The sequence below is a fragment of the Balaenoptera musculus genome, chromosome 2 (genome assembly GCF_009873245.2).
Source record: "Balaenoptera musculus isolate JJ_BM4_2016_0621 chromosome 2, mBalMus1.pri.v3, whole genome shotgun sequence".
NCBI lineage: Eukaryota > Metazoa > Chordata > Mammalia > Artiodactyla > Balaenopteridae > Balaenoptera > Balaenoptera musculus.
This window is the reverse complement of record NC_045786.1, coordinates 74798011-74821891: the sequence shown is the minus strand read 5'-3', so window position 1 is coordinate 74821891 and position 23881 is coordinate 74798011. Positions and strand designations below refer to the sequence as shown.

The 23881-nt window shown below is 35.9% G+C and overlaps 1 protein-coding gene across 11 annotated transcripts in view; it reads left to right on the top strand.

The window, feature by feature from the left end:
• RNF111 (ring finger protein 111) overlaps positions 1-23881 on the top strand; it is an 86040-nt gene that overhangs the window by 47812 nt on the left and 14347 nt on the right. For 9 of the 11 annotated variants that reach the window (XM_036842699.1, XM_036842697.1, XM_036842696.1 and 6 more), the window contains 5 exons: positions 2260-2386; positions 5978-6141; positions 9011-9205; positions 16547-16866; positions 20440-20701. In XM_036842699.1, coding sequence (XP_036698594.1) covers positions 2260-2386; positions 5978-6141; positions 9011-9205; positions 16547-16866; positions 20440-20701 — 1068 coding nt within the window. The remainder of the gene's footprint in view (positions 1-2259; positions 2387-5977; positions 6142-9010; positions 9206-16546; positions 16867-20439; positions 20702-23881) is intronic. The other 2 variants (XM_036842700.1, XM_036842695.1) reach the window with 1 other exon arrangement.

The following is a 23881-nucleotide window of genomic DNA, read 5'->3' as shown; positions in this document are numbered from 1 at the left end:
AACATACAAATTCTTAGTCACCTTTGGCTATGCAGAGATTTCTTTAAAAGGTCACCAAAAACATGATCCATTAAAGAAATAGCTGATTTGGGCTTCATCAAAATGAAAGACTTTTATGTTTCATAAGACACCATTAAGAAAATGAAAAGAATATATACTACTATATATACTACTGTACATGCAGTAGAACGGCTATGATGAAAAAGAGACGGTAACAATTAGTGGCAAAGATGTAGAGAAAATGGAGCCCTCATTTTCCTGGTGGGAATGTAAAACTGAACAGTCACTTAGGAAAACAATTTGGTACTTCATTAAAATGCTAAACATAAATTTACCATAGTATTTAGAAATTACATTCCTAAGTATTTACCCAAGAGAAATGAAAGTACATGTATGCCTGAAGTACGTGTATTTATTTGTAATAGCCAAAAGTGAGAAAAATTCAGATGTCCATCAACAGAAGAATGGATAAACAAACTGTGATGTATTCATATGATAGGATACTGCCCAGCAGTAAAAAAGAATGAACTATTGATACACACACAACATGAATAAATCGCAAAATAAGTACACTCAGTGAAATAAGCCAGATATGAAAGTATATGTAATGTATTACTCCATTTATATTGAGCTCTTGAAAATACAAATCAATCCATAATGACAGAAAGCATGTTAGTTGTTGTAGGGATGTAGGGATGGGGTTAGAGGGACAATGATTGACTGAAATAGGGCATGTGGGATCTTTTTAGGGTGTTGGAAATGTTCTAACACTGGATTGAGGTGATGGCTGTGCTCCATAAACACACTAAAATCAGTGAAATGTACACTTAAAGTGGGTGAAATTTTAAGCTCTCAGTATTCTTATTATGGGAAGATTTTTATCACAAGATATTACTTGTAAACTGTTGGCAGATCTTTACATTGACAGGTGATGGTAATGAAGAGAGAAGAATGTTTTAAAAAAGAAGACATTTTAGCCCTAGATTTGTGGAAAATATAGCAAGAGAAGAAATGGAGCACAACTTTTCTTTTTTTCTTTTTTTTTTTTTTGTTTAACCATCTTGACCATTTTAAAGTGTGCAGTTCAGTAGTTTTAAGAATATTCACATTGTTGTGAAACAGATCTCCAGAACTTTTTCTTCTTGCAATCTGAAACTCTATACCCATTAAACAACTCCCTTTTCCTTCCACCCCCCCCCAGCTCTGGTAACCACCATTCCACTTTCTCTAGGAATTTGACTACTTTAGATGCCTCACATAAGTGAAATCATACAGTGTTTTTTTGTGACTGGGTTATTTCACTGAGCAGGGCCAGATTCTATTTATAATCTTATCTAATGCCATAAGTAAAAATTAGTTCTAGGTGAAGTAAATATTAAGGAAACACATTGCACCAAATATAGTATGTACCATCTTCTAGATGACGAAGCACTTTCTGAACTTGGAATACTTTAGAAAAGAACACGTACAAAAAAATTACAGATTTTTTAGCACAAAACTGAAAAGCTACTGTGTTTTTCTTAAAAGAATACCATATTACGTAAATAAAAAAACCTTGAAGAAAACTTAGAGTGTAGTATCTTCATTTTAGATATTAAAGGGTTGATATCTTATAGAATGTGAATATCTTACATAAGATCTTAAATGAGTACTTTCAGATATTACAGTATTAATATCTTTATATAAGATTATACAAATTCATATGGAAACTACTAAAAGTTTGTAAAGAACAAACAAAAATCGTAAGAGGAAACAAACGTGCAAATTAAGAGAGTAAGTACTGTTTTCACTTTGCATAATGAGCTCTGGTTTTAAAAACTTTGATTTGACAGATATGAATTTTACTTTTGTAATGAATTTCAGTCTTCAAAGTCAAAATAAAACTTTTTGTCTTTAAGTTAGCTGACAAGCATATGCTCTGTATGTTTTTAATTGAAGTATAGTTGATTTACAATGTTACGTTAATTTCTGCAAAGTGATTCAGTTATACATATATATACATTCTTTTTTTTGTATTCAGTTATACGTATATACAAAGTGATTCAGTTGTACATATATATACATACTTTTTTTTGTATTCAGTTAAACATATATATACAAAGTGATTCAGTTATACATATATATACATCTTTTTTTTTTTTTGTATTCTTTTCCATTGTGGTTTATCATAGGATACTGCATATAGCTCCTTGTGCTGTATAGTAGGACCTTGTTGTTTATCCCATATGCCCTTTAAATGTTTTTTCTTCTTGTTTCCAGGAAATATTGATGAAGATGTTGTGGTGATAGAAGCTTCCTCCACTCCCCAGATCACTGCCAATGAAGAAATTAATGTTACCTCAACTGACAGTGAAGTGGAGATAGTAACAGTTGGGGAAAGCTATCGGTAAGATTTTAATTCCTAGTTGTATATTTGAAGTTTTAAATGTAAATATTTAGACACATTTGTGCTGCAGATATTTGCATTTTTTTACTTTTTTTTTCTTTACCTAGTTTTAGTGTGTGTATACCAACCAGATTAGTGGTTGTCAAACCAGACTGCGTTAGATTCATCTGGGAAGATGATAAAATATATATTGTTGCCTGGATCATAGCCCAGACCAGCTGAACCAGAATCTTAGGAATCAGTATTTTTTTTAGCACCCCAAGTATACAGTGAGTGTTGAGTCATTGCTCTAGATAAACATCAGTTTTACTTGGTGTTTTATAAAATTGAATTTGTTTTATGATTCAGAGAGTTCACAAACTCCTCTGAAATTTAGATGTGAATAGTACATAAGTATTGGGAATGATATTGGTATCTCATTAATACCAGTGATGTTTATGCTATTATGTTAGGACAACTTAGTATAAAACATAGTTTTTGGATTTTTTTGTCCTTCACTCAGTAATTTTATATAAGCCCTGTAGTAAAAAATGAATGAGATATCCTCACTTGTTTTGATAAATAACTGGAAATGACATTGCCCTTTTGAGAATCACCTTGACGGAAAAAAAAAAAAGAGAGAGAGAGACCCTAACACAATTCATTTTGTGCTTTAGATGATTACAAATACTGGTAAAGGAAGCAGTGAAGTACTCCTCTCTTTCGTTTGATATACCAAACTGTGGATGAATCTTAATTTTTGTGTTGGAATGAATTTAGAAATGCATTTGCTTATTGTATTTTAATTTGTTACTGATCTTTAAAAAAAGCGTTGTTATTTTGGAAGCATGTTACAATCATACCTAGAATGTGCTTCTTTACTTGCCACTTTCCCATTGGAGTACTACTTCTAATGGCATGGAAGAGAGCGCTCTATAATATATCCCTGTTTAAGTTTTAAATGATTTTCCCAGACTCCGAGGAAAATTGATACTCCACAGTATGTGCCACAGTTATTCTGTGACTGTCCATAGTGGTTGGTACAACACTGACTCCCTTTTTATGAGCTATAACAATTGTTGAAACTAAAGACCTGTTTTTTCGTGGAACTGGAGAGCTTTCTTTTCATGTAGACACTTAAATGTTCAAGCAGATGCATTTACATAGTGATAGACAGTGCTCTTGAAAAAGACACACAGTGCTCATTAGCCATATTTATTTTCCTTATGGTTACCTAGAATATTAACATTGTCACTTTATTTTAATTTTTTTATTTTTTATACATCTATAAATATAGGTATGTATACATACATACATATATACATTCTAGAGCTATATGCATTTCTATATTTACATTTATATCTACATCTACCCCGTACATCTATTTTTTTTCTTTTTTTTTTTCCACACACACACACACACACACACACACACACACACACTGTATTTTATTTTTACAAGAGATAAATAAACTGACACCAAGCATTGTAAATGAATGACCACAACAAAAGCAACAACTATTGCAATTACCAAACACGAAATACACTCATACTGTCATAATATTGACATTCAGTCCAGTAATCCTCCACTGCAACAGCTCCTTTACTTTGCAGTGAAAATTGATTTGTATATTTTTTGCCTCTGAGTCCTTGTGGGATTTTTTTTTTTTTATTCAAACAGAAAGTCACAAAAATTATAATCATCCTCATCAGTTCACTCAGTCCCCTGTAATTAATTTTTTTTTCATCTTGATAGTAACTTTGTCACTTTAGCTGGCTCTTGGCCCTTCCTGTTTAAGAGAGAATGCATCTGTGTTTCAGATCCCTTTGTGTCAGGATTTGACAGTAGCCACTAATTATAGGGGCGACTAAGGCCTCTGTGAAACTGTTCATCATACATCTTTTTGCTGGTACTTTACTCAGCATTATATTTGGAGTTAGGACACCCTGTGAAGTTTTCATAGAAGTGCTGTATAGTGGACGTGGAAGTTTCTGCAGCTGTTAACAGCTTCTGAGAAATAGACTACTCAGTCTCTCATCAAAGACTCTTGGTTTCTCAAGAATTTTAAATGGTGATCATTCTCCTTATCTAAAACCATTTCAGCTTGAAATATTTGTTTACCTTCATGCCTTAATCTATACAATTCTTGCTGGAATACACGGTCTTTTTTTTTAAACTCTGTCTCAGGATTTAACCTCTGTACTCCTGTTACTTGAAAACTTAATTTTAGAATTTGAACTTCTTTCTAAACTTTTAGGCTCTATAGTTGCTGAGGCCAAAGCTCAGTTTGAACTTCGGAGTTCTTTTCTGAGTGGTCAAGCTTATACGATGACTGCATGTTAGTGGATCTGGCTCACTCTTTCCATACATAGTGACAATAAGCTTATAGGCAGTTTTACATTCAGTTTGGGCAGGAGAAAAAACCAACTTCGTTAAGCCCCATCTTTCTAAAGCATATTTATGTTTTTCTCCTTGAAGCCTGAGGACTGCATATTCTACATACTATCCCTCTGTACCCTTAGTCCGGATCATTACAGTGAATCCTTTAAGAATTTTTTTAAATAAAATATATGCTGTAAGTAATTTAGTACAGTACACATAATTAAAAGATGATAAAAGCATTCAGTGTTGAGGGTTTGTGATTATATGCCTTTAAAGCCTAAAGCAGCTCAAACGATGATGTTTCTTATAGTAAACTAGCTACAACTGTCCGTACCTCTCCTGATGGCAAGAACTCTCTCCGGTGCTTTGAATCTCTTTTAGACAGTCCCAGAAACTTAGCTTGGTTTGGGACTCCCAAAGCCATGCTTTGCAGAGCCAATCTAAACTAAACATAGAAGATCATGTGAATGTTAAATGTTTAGGGTGTTGATATTTTTGTTACTATACCTATGGTGAATAATTTTAGGTATTAACATAAAACGTAAGTAATTGATTATAACCCAGGTGAATATTCAAAGTAAACATTGAAAAGGGAGCAGCATTCTTGAAACAGAATCCTGTATTTTACACCAATGATTGGTCTAACATCATTTTTCATTTTCTGAGGTCAGTTGATTGGTGAACATTTGTTGAACATTTAATTCAGCAGAGTTTATTGAGTGCTAGGCATTATGCTAGTCAGAATTTTAAATTCTATTATGATTATTTCTCTGGAGAATTCTTTTTTAAAAAAAATTTATTTTATTTATTTATTTTTGGCTGCGTTGGGTCTTCATTGCTGTACACGGGCTTTCTCTAGTTGCGGCGAGCGGGGGCTACTCTTCATTGCGGTGTGCGGGCTTCTCATTGCGGTGGCTTCTCTTGTTGTGGAGCATAGGCTCTAGGCATGCAGGCTTCAGTAGTTGTGGTGCGTGGGCTTCAGTAGTTGTGGCTCACGGGCTCTAGAGCCGAGGCTCAGTAATTGTGGTGCACGGGCTTAGTTGCTCTTCAGCATGTGGGATCTTCCCATACCAGGGCTTGAACCCTTGTCCCCTGCATTGGCAGGCAGATTCTTAACCACTGCGCCACCAGGGAAGCCCCTCTGGAGAATTCTTGAATGAAGAATTTCACAACTTAGTTTGTAAGAAAGGCTTATGATTTCTTAGGTAACTAAAAATTTTGTTATTTAAGGTCTCGTTCAACCCTTGGACACAATAGATCTCACTGGAGCCAAGGTTCAAGTTCTCATACAAGTCGGCCACAGGAACCACGGAACCGCAGTAGGATTTCTACTGTTATACAGCCCTTGAGGCAGAATGCAGCAGAAGTTGTGGACCTTACTGTTGATGAAGATGGTAAGTTGGAGTACTAGCAGTGTAGAATTATGAAGAAGATTTGGTAAAATAAAGTATCTTAATATGCTAGAAACTTCTATTGCTGCTTAATGGTAATATATATTAAATTACAGGGAAGTTGCCAGGTATCCTAATGTTATTTTTCAATTAATATAATAACCTCAGTTTGTAAGTTGTGTCTAAAAATTCTTTCTGATTATTACTTCATTGCTTGGTAGTTATTTTCTTAGAAAAAAATTATTTTTACAAGAGGTGGTTTGATCTATCCTCAGACTTATGTGTTATTGATACTTTCATTTATAATATTGTTATCATACTTTAACTTTGCTATGAAAAATAGAAACAACACTTTAAAAATACAGAACAGAAAAGCAATATAACTGAGTTTATTTTTTTATTTTTTATTTTTTTTATTTTTATTTATTTATTTTTGGCTGTGTTGGGTCTTCGTTTCTGTGCGTGGGCTTTCTCTAGTTGGGGCAAGTGGGGCCACTCTTCATCACGGTGCGCGGGCCTCTCACTGTCGCAGCTTCTCTTGTTGCGGAGCACAGGCTCCAGACGCGCAGGCTCAGTAATTGTGGCTCACGGGCCCAGTTGCTCCGCGGCATGTGGGATCTTCCCAGACCAGGGCTCGAACCCGTGTGCCCTGCATTGGCAGGCAGATTCTCAAGCACTGCGCCACCAGGGAAGCCCCTAACTGAGTTTAAATGGTTAATACTGGTTATTTGAAATGTTCAGTTTGCTTTTAAAAGTTGTGTTATCCTTCAGTGTAATAATATGGTTACCTTATGTGCTGCTCAGCTTTAGTGTTTTGTTTTGGCTTACAGCTGCACCCAAGTAACTGAGGAAATAAAGCTAGAGTTGGGAAACAGAGGTTAGGGAAAGTGGTAGCAAGTATGAATATATGAATACGTATGTGAATTTTCCCTCATATTGAGAATTGTCTTCAGATAGTAATAGTTACATCTTAGAAGGAAATGGTCAGTCATAATTTCCTTAAGGAGACAGTAAGCCATATATGAATTTGTTAATTTTGGCAGTTAGCTATAAATTGGAAAAAGGGTACATTCGCTAGGTAGGAAGAGTTAGGGGCCTTGTGCAATCATCTCTTATATCGGCTGTTTGCAGTTTGGATGATCATAACTTTCAGAGTAGCAGTACTTTGGAATTAAGATGTTTATTAAGAGGTTATTTATTCCCATTGTCTACATTTCATTTAACAATGTCTCGGTTTTTATTTTGAAGCACCATAAATTATCTGTAAGGCAGTGGTTAATACAATAGGATTAATTAAAGATTACTCAGTTAAATATTGATGGCTCTTTTGGAAACTATTTGTGTGTTTTCCCATGTGACACCTGCCATCCAGTAAAGTAACAAAATGTGACAGAGTAGCCTTTTAACCCACTAGAATTTAGTTCAAACAGAATACTTTTACTTTTAGGTTAAAAGTATTCCAGTGATCAGGAGATGCCCCCTTCTCCCTACTGGTTTCTTTTAGTGGAAGGCTTCTATCTTATTAAAAATAAGTCCAAAGCTTAAGTTTATCAGTTAGACCAGTGGTTCTTACCTACTGGCCATTTTGTGCCCCTAGAGACATTTGGCAATATCTACAGACACTTTCGGTTCTCACAGTTGGGGGAGAGTGCTATTACCATCTAATGGGTAGAGGCCAGGGATGCTGCTAAACATCCTACAGTGCAAAGGACAGTCCACCCTCCTCCCCTCCCATCTCCAACAAAGAATTATTCAGCCACTGTCAATACTGCTAAGATTGAGAAACTGAGATAAACTATTTGCAGATCAACAGAGGTTCCTCCCTCCCCCTTTTATGTTTAGGCAAATATATTTCTTTAAGCATCTGAAGTACAGGGTCCCATATAGACTAACAGGTACTGTTTGTGTTTCAGGAATCAGCGTACCTCACTTCATTGTATAGAATAGTTGTCCTCTCATTGTATATCACATTTAAAGAGTGATAATTCAGGTCTAATTATTGTGACTATGTAATTATTATTATTAGTAGTAGTAGTAGTAGTAGTATGTAATTATTATTCCCATTATTCTTAATTTTTAAACAGTCATTTAACAATTAGGGTCTAAAGTATAACTCATAAGTTAAGGTCTGCCTGAAATTTCTTTTAATTTCTACTACAAAAACTTTAATTTTTATTAGAAAGCACTGATGAACATTAATATTGGCAAAAAAATTTGGGGGAAAAATGTACAAAAAGGCATGTAAGAAAGAAATTAAAACGGTTATTAAAAATCATAGCTAATGCTTATTGAATGACTACTGCTTGTAAAGCATCATATAAAATGCTTTATATGTGTGATCTCTGTTCATCCTAACAACAGTTCTGTGAAGAAAATTCTGTACTTTCCTAGTTCTACAGGTGAGGAAATAGAGAGTGGTTAAGTAATTTATCCTAGATCATACTGTCAGTGATGAAATCAGAATTGCTATCCAAGCTATGTGACTCTAGAATCCATAATGTAACCAGAGAAAGTACAATTTGTATACTGTTCTAACAGCCTGTGACAATGTGTATAAACATAGCAGAGGGACTTTTACTTTGCCTCTTTTCTTTGTGATCAGAAGACTTACATGGTCATTACCCAAAAAAACTGTTAGTCCTTTGAATTATTGGAATATACATATATGTGTTGGGTTTTTAAAAATGCAGTAACATGTCATTTTAATGTTGCAGTTTAACTTTATGAAAACTTTTTTTTTACTGTATATTGTACTTATTAGAGGGTTCATATCTTGTTTTAATAATTATCATAAAAATGTTAGCTTTTATTAAAATATAACCCATTACCTAATTTGTTTTGAAATGCTAAATAAACATTTTGTGTTTTGTAGAACCTACTGTAGTACCAACCACTTCCACGAGAATGGAATCACAAACCACAAGCGCTTCCATTAACAATTCAAATCCATCTACCTCTGAGCAGCCCTCTGATACTGCTTCAGCTGTCACTAGTAGCCAACCCTCCGCAGTGTCAGAGACTTCACCTATGCTTGCAAGCAATAGTATGACTGGTACTTCTACAGGAGGTATGTAAAAAAAGAAAAAGAAAAAAAAAAAGAAGAGCAGGGAGGGGACTCTTTGTTAGAAAAAGGATTGTTGTTTTTAAGATTTTAGCTGTGTTAGCAAGAGTGTATTCTTAGAATAAGCATCATATGTGAACAAAGTGGTCTCTATTAGAATTAGACTATGACTTCATATTTGAGTCTGTGTGCTATATGTTACTGAAGTATTATAGCTCAACTGAAAGAGATGGGGGAGAATTGAATGGCTGACACCAAAAATACAAGCAACGAAAGAAAAATATAGATAAACAGGACTTCATCAAATTTAAAATTTTTGTACATCAAAGGAAATTTTAAGAAAGTGAAAAGATAGCCTACAGAATGGGAGAAAAATATTTGAAAATCAGATATTTGATAAGGCTCTAGTATCCAGAATATATAAAGAACTAGCACAACTCAATAATAAAAAGAAAAGCAACCCAGTTTTAAAATGGGCAAAGAATTTACATAGGCATTTTTCCAGAGAAGAAGGTCATTTGTACTAATGACCAAGAAGCACATGAAAACATTATTAGTTATTAGGGAAAAGCAAATCAAAACCAGAATGAAATTCCACTTTACTCCCACCAGGATATCTATAATTAAACAAAACAAAAACAAAGAACAGGAAATCAGAAGATAAGCAGGGTTAACAAGGATATAGAGAAATTGGAACCTTTATTTTCTTTTCTTTTTATACATTTATTTATTTTGTTTTATTTATTTTTGGCTGTGTTGGGTCTTCATTGCTGCAAGCTTTGGGCTTTCTCTAGTTGCGGCGAGCAGGGGCTTCTCTTCGTTGCGGTGCATGGGCTTCTCAGTGCGGTGGTTTCTCTTGTTGCAGAGCACGGGCTCTAGGTGCGCGGGCTTCAGTAGTTGTGGCTTGCAGGCTCTAGAGCACAGGCTCAGTAGTTGTGGTGCACGGGCTTAGTTGCTCCGCAGCATGTGGGATCTTCCTGGACCAGGGCTCAAACCCATGTCCCCTGCATTGGCAGGCGGATTCTTAACCACTGCGCCACCAAGGAAGCCCCTGGAACCTTTATTAATATCTGGTGGGAATGTAAAATGATGCAGCCACTGTAGAAAACACTTTGACAGTTCCTCAAAAAGTGAAACACAGAGTTAGCAGCATATGACCCACAAGTCCACGCCTAGATCCGTATCCAAAAGAATTGAAAATAGGAATGGGAGTTTTAAAAAGTTTGATGATGTCATTTTCCCAATATTTTGTGTTGTTGTTTACTCTTTTGGTGTCATATCTAAGAAACCATTGCCTAACCAAAGGTCTCAAAGATTTACTCCTCTGTTTTCTTTTAAGAGTTTTATAGTTTTAACTCTTATCTCAGATTAACTGGGTCTTAAAATAGTCTTTTTTCGCTCTTGAATGACGGCACAGAGATAGGAACTTGCTGTTTAGTAACAGAGACATCATAGACCCTATAGCTTGTAGATTGACTATATCACCATTAATAATGAAACCACCATATATTTTCTATCTTTTTTTTTTGCTTTTAATAGTATATTTAATTCTTATAATATCCCTGTAACTTACCGTGAGCAGATTGGAAAACTGCTTGTGTCTGGTTTAGATCTCCCTTCCCTGGAAACTTGAGGCAAAGCTTGAGGAAACAAGGAGATTTCTCAGGGGTGTCTTTGAAAAAAAAAAAATGTAGGCAGAAGTGAAATGGGCTTTTATTTCGTTTATTGAGTGCACTGTCTTTCCTGGTAGCTTATGTACCCTATGCTTATCTAGATGTTATGTGAAACAGTCCCAACTTTATTTCAAGACAGTCTCAAAGCTTTTATTTATGTACTTATTTTTTAACACCCTTGTTTAGTTAGGATTCACATTTTATCTATTAGGTAGTAACTTCATTGCCTGAATGGCCTTCTCATGATATTACTCTGTCTTTTAATGACCGCCCTTGGGATAGACTTGCTCATGTTGTATTTCTCTAGACTAGGAGAACCTTGTTCCAGGCCAAATTGTTCCTCTGTATGAATCTGATAGAAGCACATACAGATATTCAGATTACATTAGGGGCGTTCAATTCTGCTGGCTTTATTACCTTCCAAGACTGTAGAACATCATTCACCTGTTTTCTTCACATCCTGTCCTTACTTTGCACCTTCTTGTATATTTCCAACCTTGAATCACTTGAGCCATGTAGCTTCTCTCTTATCCAGGTTCCTAAATGGGACTGGTAAAAATCATAGAACCATGCAGATTGGTGCCTCATGACTTTATGGTATCTAATCTTGGGCTTTTGTTAATAAGTTGTCATAGTGTGATATATCTCAATCGGTTCCCTTTCCTTCCCCTCAGTGTCTATTCCAAAATTCTCTTATTCTTCTTAAGACTCTCATTTCCGGGGGTAGGGGGGATAAAAAAAATAAATGAAGGTTCTCAAGCATGAATACTTGTAACTTCCAGCCCCTTTAATAAAAACTTTTGTGTACTTATACCTATCCATATCTCCTAACTCCTGGTCTCTTAACTCCTTCTTATAGTTTCCAGTCTCTTTATCTATGCTCCACCTCCTGTCCTTTCTTGTGTCCTTGACCTTGCTTTATCAGTTATCTTCCCTGTGTCTTCAGCATCTTTGTTGGTTCCGTTCCCTTCGTACACGCACATGTACATTTGTGTTAAGTCTATGTACACCTAAGTGGATCTTCTTCACCTTAAACTCCTTCATTTAACTTTAACTCTGACTCCTTTCAGAACAAACAAACATGATGTTTAAAAATCTGGCAATAATTTTCTTCTCATCTTATTTTCTCCCAGGACTCTATTTTCATCCCTTCTTTCACTCGTCCATCTCATAACTGTAGGTGTTTTCACCTACCACCAGTATGCCGATGACTCACCATATTGTGCTTCCAGAACACTCTCCTTGTTTTCGTATCCAACCGCCTCTCTTCTGGACCATTCTGCAGTCACCTCAAACTCAACATGCCCCAATCAGCTTATCATCTGACTTCTCAATGTTCTTAGCTTTATGCATATATGATATCTTATATATTCATTTATTCAGCAAGTATTTGTTGATTGCATACTATGTATCAGGCACTGTTCTAGACACTGGGAGCACAACATAAACAGTGCTAACAATTGTAGTGGATAAGAATAGCTAACATCTGTTGAACTCATAATATTGGTCAATAATTTATTTATATTAACTCTGATTTTTGTAATAACCTATGAGGCAGATTCTATTGTTCTTTTCATTTTACAGGTAAAGTAACTTGTCTAAGGTTATATGATAGTGGAGCAAGAATTCAAACCTACAAAGTCTGAGTTGGATCCTGTACTCTTTCTTTATGCCAGGATTTCTCAACCTTGGCACTATTGTCTTTGGGCTGGACAGTTCTTGTGTGTGTGTGGGGGGGGCGGTTTTCCTGTGCATTGTAGGATATTAGCAGCATTATTATTATATTTTTAATTTTTATTAGAGTATAGTTGCTTTAATGTTGTGTTAGTTTCTGCTGTACAGAAAAGTGAATCAGCTATACATATACATATATCCCCTCTTTTTTTGGATTTCCTTCCCATTTAGGTCACCACAGAGCATTGAGTAGAATTCCTTGTGCTGTACAGTAGGTTCTCATTAGTTATCTCTTTTATACACAGTAGTGTATATATGTCAATCCCAGTCTCCCAATTCATCCCACCCCCCTTCCTCCCCGGTAGCCATAGCAGCATTCTTGGCTTCTCCCTACTAAATAACCAGTAGCACTACCTCCCCTCCAGTTGTGACACCAAAAGTATCCCCAGGTGTTGCCAGATATTCCCTGGGGGGCAGTGTTGCTCTATACTGTACCTAGAACCTAATGCTTCTGTTATAATACTGGTTGATTTCTGTTTTAAATTTTCTCTGTACTTGATGATGAGCTCCTTGAGGACCAAAGATCAAGTCTTTCTCTTTTTCAGCACTAAGCTGCAACAATGCAGGCATGCCTCTTTTCCCTTGTGAGGTTAGCTTAAATTTAGCAAGCGCTTATTGAACCACCTACATTGTGCAGGCATGTTTCTAGTTTCTAGAGATAAAACAACAAAGGCAGACAATATCCATTCGTTATTTTAAAGGCCAGGACTTTCATTTTTCAGTACCTTTGTAGATCCTTAACCATGCCATTATTATGTATAAGACTTGCCAAATAAATGAATAAATGCATGAGTACATCTCAGTAATCCTCCTAGAATTACAATAAAAGTATTTTAACCAGCTTGGTGTCACTGGGCTGTGGAGTTAATTCTTCTGGTGTAGATTTGTGATTATCTATTTTTAGTGGCCACTCAGCGGCCTAATTTTAATTAAAAAAGGCAGTGTTTTATTTACTCAATCAGATGTCTTTGTATTTCGCCTCTACTCTGTGGCAATTTTCTTTGGTCAGTAACTCTTGAACAAGAGGAGATTCAGTTGTCTTTACTTTGGATTGCTACCTTGTTTGAGCAACAGAGAGCTTCTGGACTGTAGGAAAATAAATATTAATTTAATTGGAAGCCAAAACTGTACCATAAGAAGTAGAGCTATAAGATCAGTCCTCTTTTGGGGGCCATACTGCTAATCATATAACCCCTTAAATATGTGTTCAGCCTTAAGGATATTAAAGTCATTGTGCTTCCTCTTCACTCACTCTGAGTTTTGTATTTGAAATAATTGAAGACCAAGAGGGCAAATCATTTCCGAACAGGTTAAGTGTCATATCTGTCACTTCAGTCATGGCCCTAGCAGTCCCTAGATCTCTTGCTCTGGTTACAGACTCATCTCCTGAATCTTAGAGTTACACACAATCCTCAGATAACTGGGTTTGTAAAATTAATGTGTCATAGTTGGAAGGAATCATGAAGGTCATTTAGTCCTTCCACTGAATGGATTTAGTGTCCCAAAGGTTTTCGATTTTCTTTTCTGACGTAACACACAATAAATGACATTTACTTGTGTAACATTTTGACGTGGGGGCTGAGATACAACCCTGAAAATGTTGTAGGAAGTAAAGTTCCTATAATAATGATATTGCTGTAAATCTTACAGCCTTTGGGAAATAGTTACTTAATGTTTGATTCAGCATAGCGAAGATAGGCTGTTGATCATGGTCAGTTCCAGGTATGCCAGTTGTGACTGTCCACGTTACTCAAGAAATTTGGAATGCAAATGAATGAAAGTGATTTAATTATAGAACTGACTTTGAATCTGCTGTCACTTATGTTTTAAAAGTGAACAGCTTGTTGACTTTCATTGTTTTTTGATACAAATTATTTGTAATATTTAACCTCTCAACTGATGATAACAAGGTAGTGCTAATTCCAGGAGGCTATTAGAGATTAGTAAGAATTTGTAATTTTTTTCCATCCAAGTTTACAGACTCCTGAATTCTAGTTCTGAGGTTAAGAACCTTTACAAAAGGGTTCAGGAAATTAGCCCAAGTAGGCCAGAGTAGGAACTTGGGGTCGGGGGAACCAACATACACAGATTTAGAAATACTGCCTAACAGGGTTTAGATCACAGACTTTGCCCAGAAGAAAATCAGCAAAAGCAGGATAGGACATGTATGGGAGGGCAGACCCAGGAGAATTACAGGGAGGTGTACTGCAGTCAAACCCATCAATCAGAGCCTGAAGCATCCCCACCCAGATTCATTTATGTGAGTCTATAAATTCCCTTTATTGTTTAAGCCAGTTTCGGTTGGATTTTTGTATTATTTGTAAAGAACCAGAAGATTCCTAAATTTGGTACATTGGCCCAGAAGAGAATAGCTATGTACTGTGAGCCAAATAGGAGCAGGGTATCCCTGGTATTGGTTACTCTAGAAAAAAGGCTAGAACAGTGGTACTCCAGAATCCTAAGGATTCTGAGGAGATGCCTCATGAGTCACGTGGGGGTGGGAGAAAGGAAGGACAGGGATTTGGGTTTTCCACTCTTCTAATTTTTATTTTTAAGTAAAAAAAATTATCTCCATTTTTATCTGTTTTATCTAATTTCCACATAATATGTAGTTTGAGGAAAGGGTGCTTTTTTTTTTAGAGGAGTTTGAAACACTAGGATAAACCTTCTGGGGACACTTTCAGCTGTTCTTTTGGCATGGAAGAACATACCTTCAAAATAACTGGGCATGTGACAGAGCATAATCAGGACTCTGATATTTCATACCTAGAAGATTATTATCTTTTCTAACAACAGCCATGCAAGGCAATTATTGCTACATTTAATAGGTGAGACAGAGGTTAAATAACTTTCCTAAGGTCACATTGCTCCAGATTAGACAGGCTCAGGATTAGAACTCAGGCCCATCTGACTCCATGTTTTTTCCCACTGTTCAACCTTGAGTCACTAGATCATTATAAGAGACTTTTAATTTTTGATATAGTAGAGTCTTATTTCTTTTGTTCTATTGGGTCTGAGTTTAGAGACCAGAGGAAGGGAAAAGACATTGGAAGTTAGTGAGACTCAGACAGATATGCTCTGAGTTGGGTGGTTATGTCTTTTTTTTTTTTAATAAATAAATTTATTTATTTATTTATTTTTGGCTGCGTTGGGTCTTCGTTGCTGCACGTGGGCTTTCTCTAGTGGCGGCGAGCGGGGGCTACTCTTCGTTGCGGTGCGCGGGCTTCTCAGTGCGGTGGCTTCTCTTGTTGCAGAGCATGGGCTCTAGGCGCAGGGGCTTCAGTAGTTGTGGCACACGGGCTCAGTAGTTGTGGCACGAGGGCTCAGTAGTTGTGGCTCGCAGGCTCTAGAGCGCAGGCTCAGTAGTTGTGGCTCATGGGCTTAGTTGCTCTGCAGCATGTGGGATCTTCCCAGACCAGGGCTCGAACACGTCCCCTACATTGGCAGGTGGATTCTTAACCACTGTGCCACCAGGGAAGCCCGTGTAGTTATGTCTTAAGAAGATAAGATTTTAAGAAGTACATAGTAGTCTTCATTATATAGGAATGATTTATAGTATTAGAGGCTCATGGAGCTCAGGAGAACCTTAGCTTTGCTGCATATAATGGAAAGACTCCCATGATATTTTAGAGTTTTTAAAATACAATTTAAAACTAATAATTTATAGTGACCTAGGAAAAGGTGATCTATTGCCATATTTAAACATCATGGTAAATATAAGCCTCCTAAAGCTTGCCTGAAAATCCCAGTGAAGATCACTGCCTGAAATTACTGGATATGCGTGTTAAGAATGTGACTGTATCACGTTATTATTTACAGATATTTGAATTCAGTAATCACTTCTTAATTATTTACTTATTTATACACATATATAAAATATACACTTTCTTTTACACAGTGATATTTGATCATTTGGTTCTATGCATTTTTTCGTTTCAAGATGACTCAAGGAGAACTGCATCTAGTGCTATAACGGAAACTGGCCCTCCTGCGATGCCAAGGTTACCTTCCTGCTGTCCCCAGCACTCGCCATGTGGAGGGTCGTCGCAGAGTCACCATGTGTTAGGACATCCACACACAAGTTGCTTTCAGCAGCATGGCCACCATTTTCAGCATCATCACCACCACCATCATACTCCCCACCCAGCTGTCCCAGTGTCTCCCTCCTTTGGTGATCCCACTTGCCCTGTGGAAAGACCTCCACAAGTACAAGCACCTTGTGGAGCAAATAGTAGTTCTGGTACCAGCTACCATGACCAGGTATGTGGAATTTGATGAGTTCATCTTGATTTTTTAAAATTGTGGTTCCTTCAGGAGAAAAAAAAAAAAACCTAATGATAAAGTTTATATGCTAAATAAGTCATTCTTGTTGCCCCTGCAAGAGTTCAATGATGTGTGATTTTTTTAAATTAAGTATTTAGGATTTTCTCATGTAAATTATTGCAACTAACTGAGGGGGCCAGGGATGTAGATAATTGGACGTGATACTAATTTTTATTCTGGGATGTTTTTAGGTGTTTTTAGTTAAATGTAGGTGGATCTAAATCTTTGGGATTTTATTTCAAACAAAGTGTTGAAACTGCAGTGTCAACCTAATTCATGAGAAATTCGGGAATTCTCCCAGTTTTTTTTCTCCTCTACCCTACCTCCTATTCTGCAGCCTCCCTATAATCTCCACTCATCTAGAAATAAACAGCCGTCTCAGATGCAAACCTGTGACATAGTTTCTTTTTTTTTTTTTTAAGAGAAAGGTAATTTTAAATTTATTTATTTATTTATTTATTTTTGGCTGTGTTGGATCTTCGTTTCTGTGCGAGGGCTTTCTCCAGTTGCGGCGAGCGGGGGCCACTCCTCATCGCGGTGCGCGGGCCTCTCACTATCGCAGCCTCTCTTGTTGCGGAGCACAGGCTCCAGGCGCGCAGGCTCAGTAGTTGTGGCTCACGGGCCCAGCTGCTTTGCGGCATGTGGGATCTTCCCAGACCAGGGCTCGAACCCGTATCCCCTGCATTGGCAGGCGGATTCTCAACCACTGCGCCACCAGGGAAGCCCTGTGACATAGTTTCTTAGGAGCAGATGAGGTTTTTAGTTTGTGGGAAATTGAAATATCAGCAAAAATTATAAGAAATTTTTTGCGAATTAAGTAAATTAGTTGATATTATTAGTGAGTGCTTGATATGTCAAATAATATTAAATTAATATTGGTGATCACATGGAGTAAATAAAGTGAGGTGTTATGTGCTATTTTAACTTTTGCTCCGTCATCTCTGTGTATAATTGTGACGTAAACCTTGGTGGTGCATACTTTAAAAAGCAAAAGATGTAATTTAAAACTGTAAGTGACACGTGCTAAAAAATGTGCTAGAAAAAAGTCAAGAAGAAGTTCAGAGCAGCTACTTTACTGTACCCTCTGACCTTTCCTAAAGTACTTGCTTCATCTTTTAAATATTTGCTGGTTATCTCTTCTGGTTCTGACAAATTAAAAGTAATTAAGAAAGTGGGGTGTTCCCTTAAGAAGAAAAAACTAGCTGCTGATACCAAAAGGAAATTTGAAAGGGTTTAGTAGGAAATATTATTAAAGAGATTTTAGATGATGTTTTGGTTCTGATAACAGTTCTAAGTATTAACATCTATGGGTTGTCTAGACCTGTTCTACCTCTTGGGAATGAGGAAGCAACCTGAGTGAGTTAATTAGAGGAAGAATCTCTTTTGTGTAAAATATAGATGTAGCCTACTCACCTATCTCTAAGTAGAGGTATTTGGACTGTACACAAAACTTGAGAAGAATCAGCAGGATCAGGCATTCAGTGGTTATAATGGGTATGAAGGTAAACAGAGAATGCGGTTTTGGAAATATGAACGGTTTGAGATTGATGTAGCTATTTGTAGGACTCTGAAATTAGCCACATACTCATGAGGTAGCCTCGTATAGTCTCCGTTTGAGACCTGTGTGGACACAGCAGGAAGTTGAGGAGAGGCAGACTGATCTGAGGATTTATAATTGTGTGGATGTCTTATGATTGAGTGTCAGACTATAGATAGGCAGAGAAAGATTGGGGAGGATTAGGCTTGACGAGAGAAGTTGCAGCAGTCACTTGACCTCTGTACTCTACCACTCCTTTGGATGTAGCTTTCTCTTTTGAGAGAATAGTTTAATTAGTGCTATGCACTACTTATGAGATGTGTAAAGTAATATTTGCCATTTCTGTGCCATTTTGCTTACCCTCCCTTTTCCTTCTAGAATAATAATTGAATGAACTGTTGGAATTGTGAGGAAGAGGGTTCTCTGTGTTGATTTTTCCCCTTTTATTTTTATTCTCTACTTTTAACTTTACCCTCGGTTCCTTCTAGGAGGACCTTCACCCTACTTTACTCACTCCCTGGGAGTGTTCTTAATCACTGACTGGAGAAGAAGATAGGAAATTTTCTCACCTTCATAGTATGTGGATATTCCAGTCCATTTGCCAAATTTTAACCTAAATAGGAAAATACGGAAAGTATTTGAACCATAAGTAATAATTCACAATCTTAAAATATTACTCTTAAACCTTATTTATTCAAATTGGGAGCATATATTGTATTTGCCAACTCAAAAGAAAGAGCCCAGACATTTACTTAATTGATTGTAGACACATAATATAGAAGAGGAAAGTAGCTCTTTCTTTTCACCTTCCTATAGCTTCTCCTGTACCATCATCCTCCTTCCCTTTTAGTATCCAGAGTTTCTCATGTTTCTGTTATCCTCTGAGCTGGGAGGCCATTGAAAGTGCAAAGACAACTCTGTCTCTAAAAAATAATAATAATAAAATAAAATTAAATAAAGTACAAAGACCGCTATGGTTCCTCACTGGGCTGGGTGACCTGGGCCTCTAATAAATGCATTACCCTAGCTTTCCTCACCTCTAGCCCCTCATCTTTCAGTATTGAACAATTCCTGCATGTGATTCCATATATAACATCTTTATTTTCTTTAATCACATTTTAAAAATTACATCTGTACTGAACACTAAGCAAAGACTTGTATTTAAAATACTAAGAATATAAAGAAACAAGTCTGTTTCTGTAATCTGCTCTAGAGTAGAAGGTAAAGTGTTTTACTAAGGACTTTTCAAAGTGCTCAGGGGAAAAAACTTGATTACTTTTGAGTAGAGATGGAATCTAGACTCTTTGATTTTCCAACTTGGTAAATGGGCCTTCCCTAAAATTATATTCCTAATAAAAGTAATCATGGTTTAATCATTTTTTTTTAAGTGAAAAAAGTTTATGAGGAAAAGCTAGCTAATGGTTTAGTTTGAATAATCTTAGGGCCTTTGTTATCTTGGATAATGTTTGTACTATTAGAGTTTCAGTTGAATGCTTGCTGTGTACAGTTTAAAAACAGAACAGATTTTTACCTGGAGCCTTAAATGTTTTCAGTGGTATGATTATATGTTTTGTAAAGGAGTCCTAAATTACCAATCAGAACTTTGGGGTAAAGGAGGATATGGAAGTATGATTTAAAAGTTTCTTTCTCTCTTAAAATCTAGATAATGGAAGAGAAACAGATCTTAAAATAATATATTAATTAACTTTTGTTCATCTTACAGCATGATCTCATGCTTGATTATTTAAAATTGATTATAGATTTTAAGTGTATAAGCACTAGAATTTTTACAGTCCAAGATGCACACAGTATCTTCTTGGTGCTCAGTAGGTCTTCACACTCAAAATTTTTACCAGTTTTAAATTCATAGATTCTATTTTTCTAGATTGCATTAGGAGTACTTTTATAATATAACATGAAACAATGTTTTGACCAAATTTCAGAAAGATAAAACATAGTTCCTCTTTATACAGCAGGCATTGCCAGTAGACCTGAGCAGCAGTGGTATCAGAAGTCATGGAAGTGGTGGTTTTCATGGAGCATCTGCCTTTGACCCTTGCTGTCCTGTTTCCTCTTCCCGAGCTGCAATCTTTGGCCACCAGGCTGCTGCTGCTGCCGCCCCAAGCCAGCCATTATCAGTAGATGGTTACGGATCCAGCGTGGTTGCACAGCCCCAGCCCCAGCCCCCTCCACAAGCCTCGCTGTCATCTTGCCGACATTACATGCCGCCTCCTTGTAAGTATGAATTTAACAGGCAAAGAGCTTAGAGGCACATAGATGAAGCATCATCCTCTCCTCATGAAATAACCTTTCAGCAATACTAGTTTATAAATTTTTAGTACCTCCTTGGCCTAAGAGTGGAGTGTATTTTTCCTATTTCATCCTCCCTTTACCTCACATACCCAAAACAGTCTTCTAAGGCAAAAAGGGCAGATGTTGTTGTAAAAGGTCTGGGAAAATAATAAAAAGTATATTTTGTCTGTTTGACATACTAACATTTACATTTTAATTAATATCTATGAACTCGTACATTGAATGGCACCTTAGATTCCTATAAAAGGAAATTTTAAGGAATTAGATTTATCCTTTAGTAGTAAAAGGAAATTTGAAAGTTTAGTAGTCATTTCTACACATAGGAAAGTAAACTTTGATTAAGAATTCTGAAGCTTAACTGAGGCACAAGAGAAAATTCCTTGACAGAAAGCTTTGCCAATTGCAGAAAGGTTTCTGTACTCATTTGATGCAAGCAATTAAAGTAGAATCAGACATGGCTTTTCTAAAGAAATTGAAATCTATGAGATACCATAAGAAATGAGAAATACCCTTAGGCTGTGTAACATGTATTTATTGCTCTGTTAAATCATAGGTTAATAGTCAGATGGAAACTTATTAAATACTTTGATTTAAAAGAAACACTGAAAATTCATGCCAGGGGTAAACCAGAAAGTTGGCAAGGAAATTTGCTTTTGTTCTGATTACATGCAAGGGATAATTTTCAGTTATATATCTTCTTAGATCTCTTCTTCCAGTCCTATAATTTTTAAAATCTGGGTCCTGCAGGCACAGCTGGAGTCAACCCAGAATTTGTACAATGAAATCTGGTGATACATCACTTTTCAAGAATGCAACTTTAAAGTATAAGGTAGAAAAAAGGTTTTGAAACGAGTTAGTTTTTGCGAAGTATTGACCAGTGGGCAAATTTTGTGTGTGAACACTGGTATGATGTACAGGCTGTTCTGTAATACTTGTTGATATTCATCTTTAATTGATTATCTTTTATTGAGAACTCAAAATGTGTGGTTTTCTCCCCCTCCCCTTTAAAAATAATATACTGAAGCAATTTATAAGTGTATCCGTTCCCCTTTTATGTCCTAATAAAAAAATGTTTTAGACTTAAACTTGTTTTACTTTTATCATAAAAGTAACTGGTGTACACTCTAAGAAATTCAAGCTGCAGAATGATATAAAATGAGAAGTTAAAAGCCCTTCTCCTTTCTTCCCACTAATGCTAAAACCTCAGAGGTACCAACTGTTTATAGTTTATTATAAAACCTTTTGGAAATTTTCTTTCTCCACACGTTATTATGACATCTCTTATTATGACATATCTCTCCTTTTTTAAAAAAATGGGATTATATCAAACATAGTATTTGCCTCTTGCTTTTTCATTTTTGATGTTTTTAAAATTCAACAATACATCTTAGATTTTTTTTCATATTAGCATATAAAAATCTAGCTCATTGTTTTTAATACCCTCGTAATATTCCACTGTATATTAAATTAGTCCTCTGTTGATGGACATTTAAATTGTTTGTAGTTTTTTAGTCTGTCTGTAGGGTAACTTCCTGGGAGTGAGATTGCTGGGTTAAAGTGACATGCTGAACTTTTAAGAAGCAAGATCAAGAACGTTTTTTTGTTTGTTTGTTTTTACTGGCAAGAACACATAAAATAGAGAAGAAGCGAAATGGTCTGTGGGAAGGCAAAATATGTCACCTTTATACAGTGGTTAGTAATTGTTTTGTTTAGATAAACAGTGTATTATAATGATGGCTGAATTTTTCACCACACACAAAAACTGGCAACTATGTGAGGTGATGGATATGTTAATTAAACTGATTGTGGTAATCATTTCATGTGGTATACATGTGTCAAATTACCGTATTATACACTTTGAATATATTGTTGTATTTGTTAATTATATGTCAGTAAGGTTGAAAAAAATAAAATGATTAATGAAGAGTTAAATAAACTGATTCATTCCAAAACAAGACTTTAAAATTCTGTTGTATTTGTGAATATTTTTTCTTGTATAATGATTATAGAAGTAAACCTTGACATGAAACTGGGAAAAATGCTCTAAATTTGAGGAAGGATAGTTAACAATGATAAAACTTAGTGACTTCCTTTTTGATGACCAAGAAGTACTGAGCTTTGTGACTTCTTAGACTAAAGCATTGATTTGAAAATATAACTTTTAGAAAATCAGTTTAAAAATATGTCACAACTTACACTGAGCTTATTGAAAGTTTCCTTTACATATTGTGAATATTTAGTGAATATTTCCTTTAAATAACAATACATACTAGCAGGGTTTCCTTTGAAGTATGGCTGAATGAGTCCATGGTTACCTGACTTTCACCACTGATGCATGAATCAAAGCAATTAAAAATTGAAGGCAGTCTTTCTGTAATGAAACTAGAGAATAGCTGTAGCTCCATACCAGGCTACCAAGAAAAATCTTACAAATAAAATGAAATTAGAACTAAAATCCAAAGAGGAGACAAACTTATTTTTAGACCTCAAACAGATGCACATCTCTTAGAGTAAGAGAGATACGTATTCCTCTGAGGGACTTTTCAACAGTCACTTTGCAACATGAAGATTCAGGATGAAGAAATGGGCGAAACCATCTTTATAAAGGCTGATTTCCGTGGCAAGTTCCTGGCAAATATGCCCCCTTCTTCTTAATGTAGCACAAGAAAAGTAGCATGGGGCAGGAGGAGAAGTGCACTAATGAAAGTATATGTTTGCAGTTGTGCCTAGGACTCGCAAGTTGCTTTCCTCTCTGTAGTGCTCTATAACCAGTAAATGACAAAGGAAAACAAGATTTATGTATTTATAAGTATATAATTTATACATTTGATTATACAAAAGCAAAATACTTGAGTATGGCAGAGTAAAATTGATAGACAATTTGGAAAAATGTTTATACTACCTTATTATGACAAAGCTTGCATGTATACAAGGAATACTTATAAATCAACAAGAAAAAGGTGAATAATAGGCTAAGAATATGAATAGATAATTCTGGGAAGAAATGTAAGTGGTAAATAAATACATAATTTTTTTCTGGTTAGCATTTAAAAAATTTAGTGATAGTGTAATTAGGCAGGAACTCTCATGTACTGCTCATGG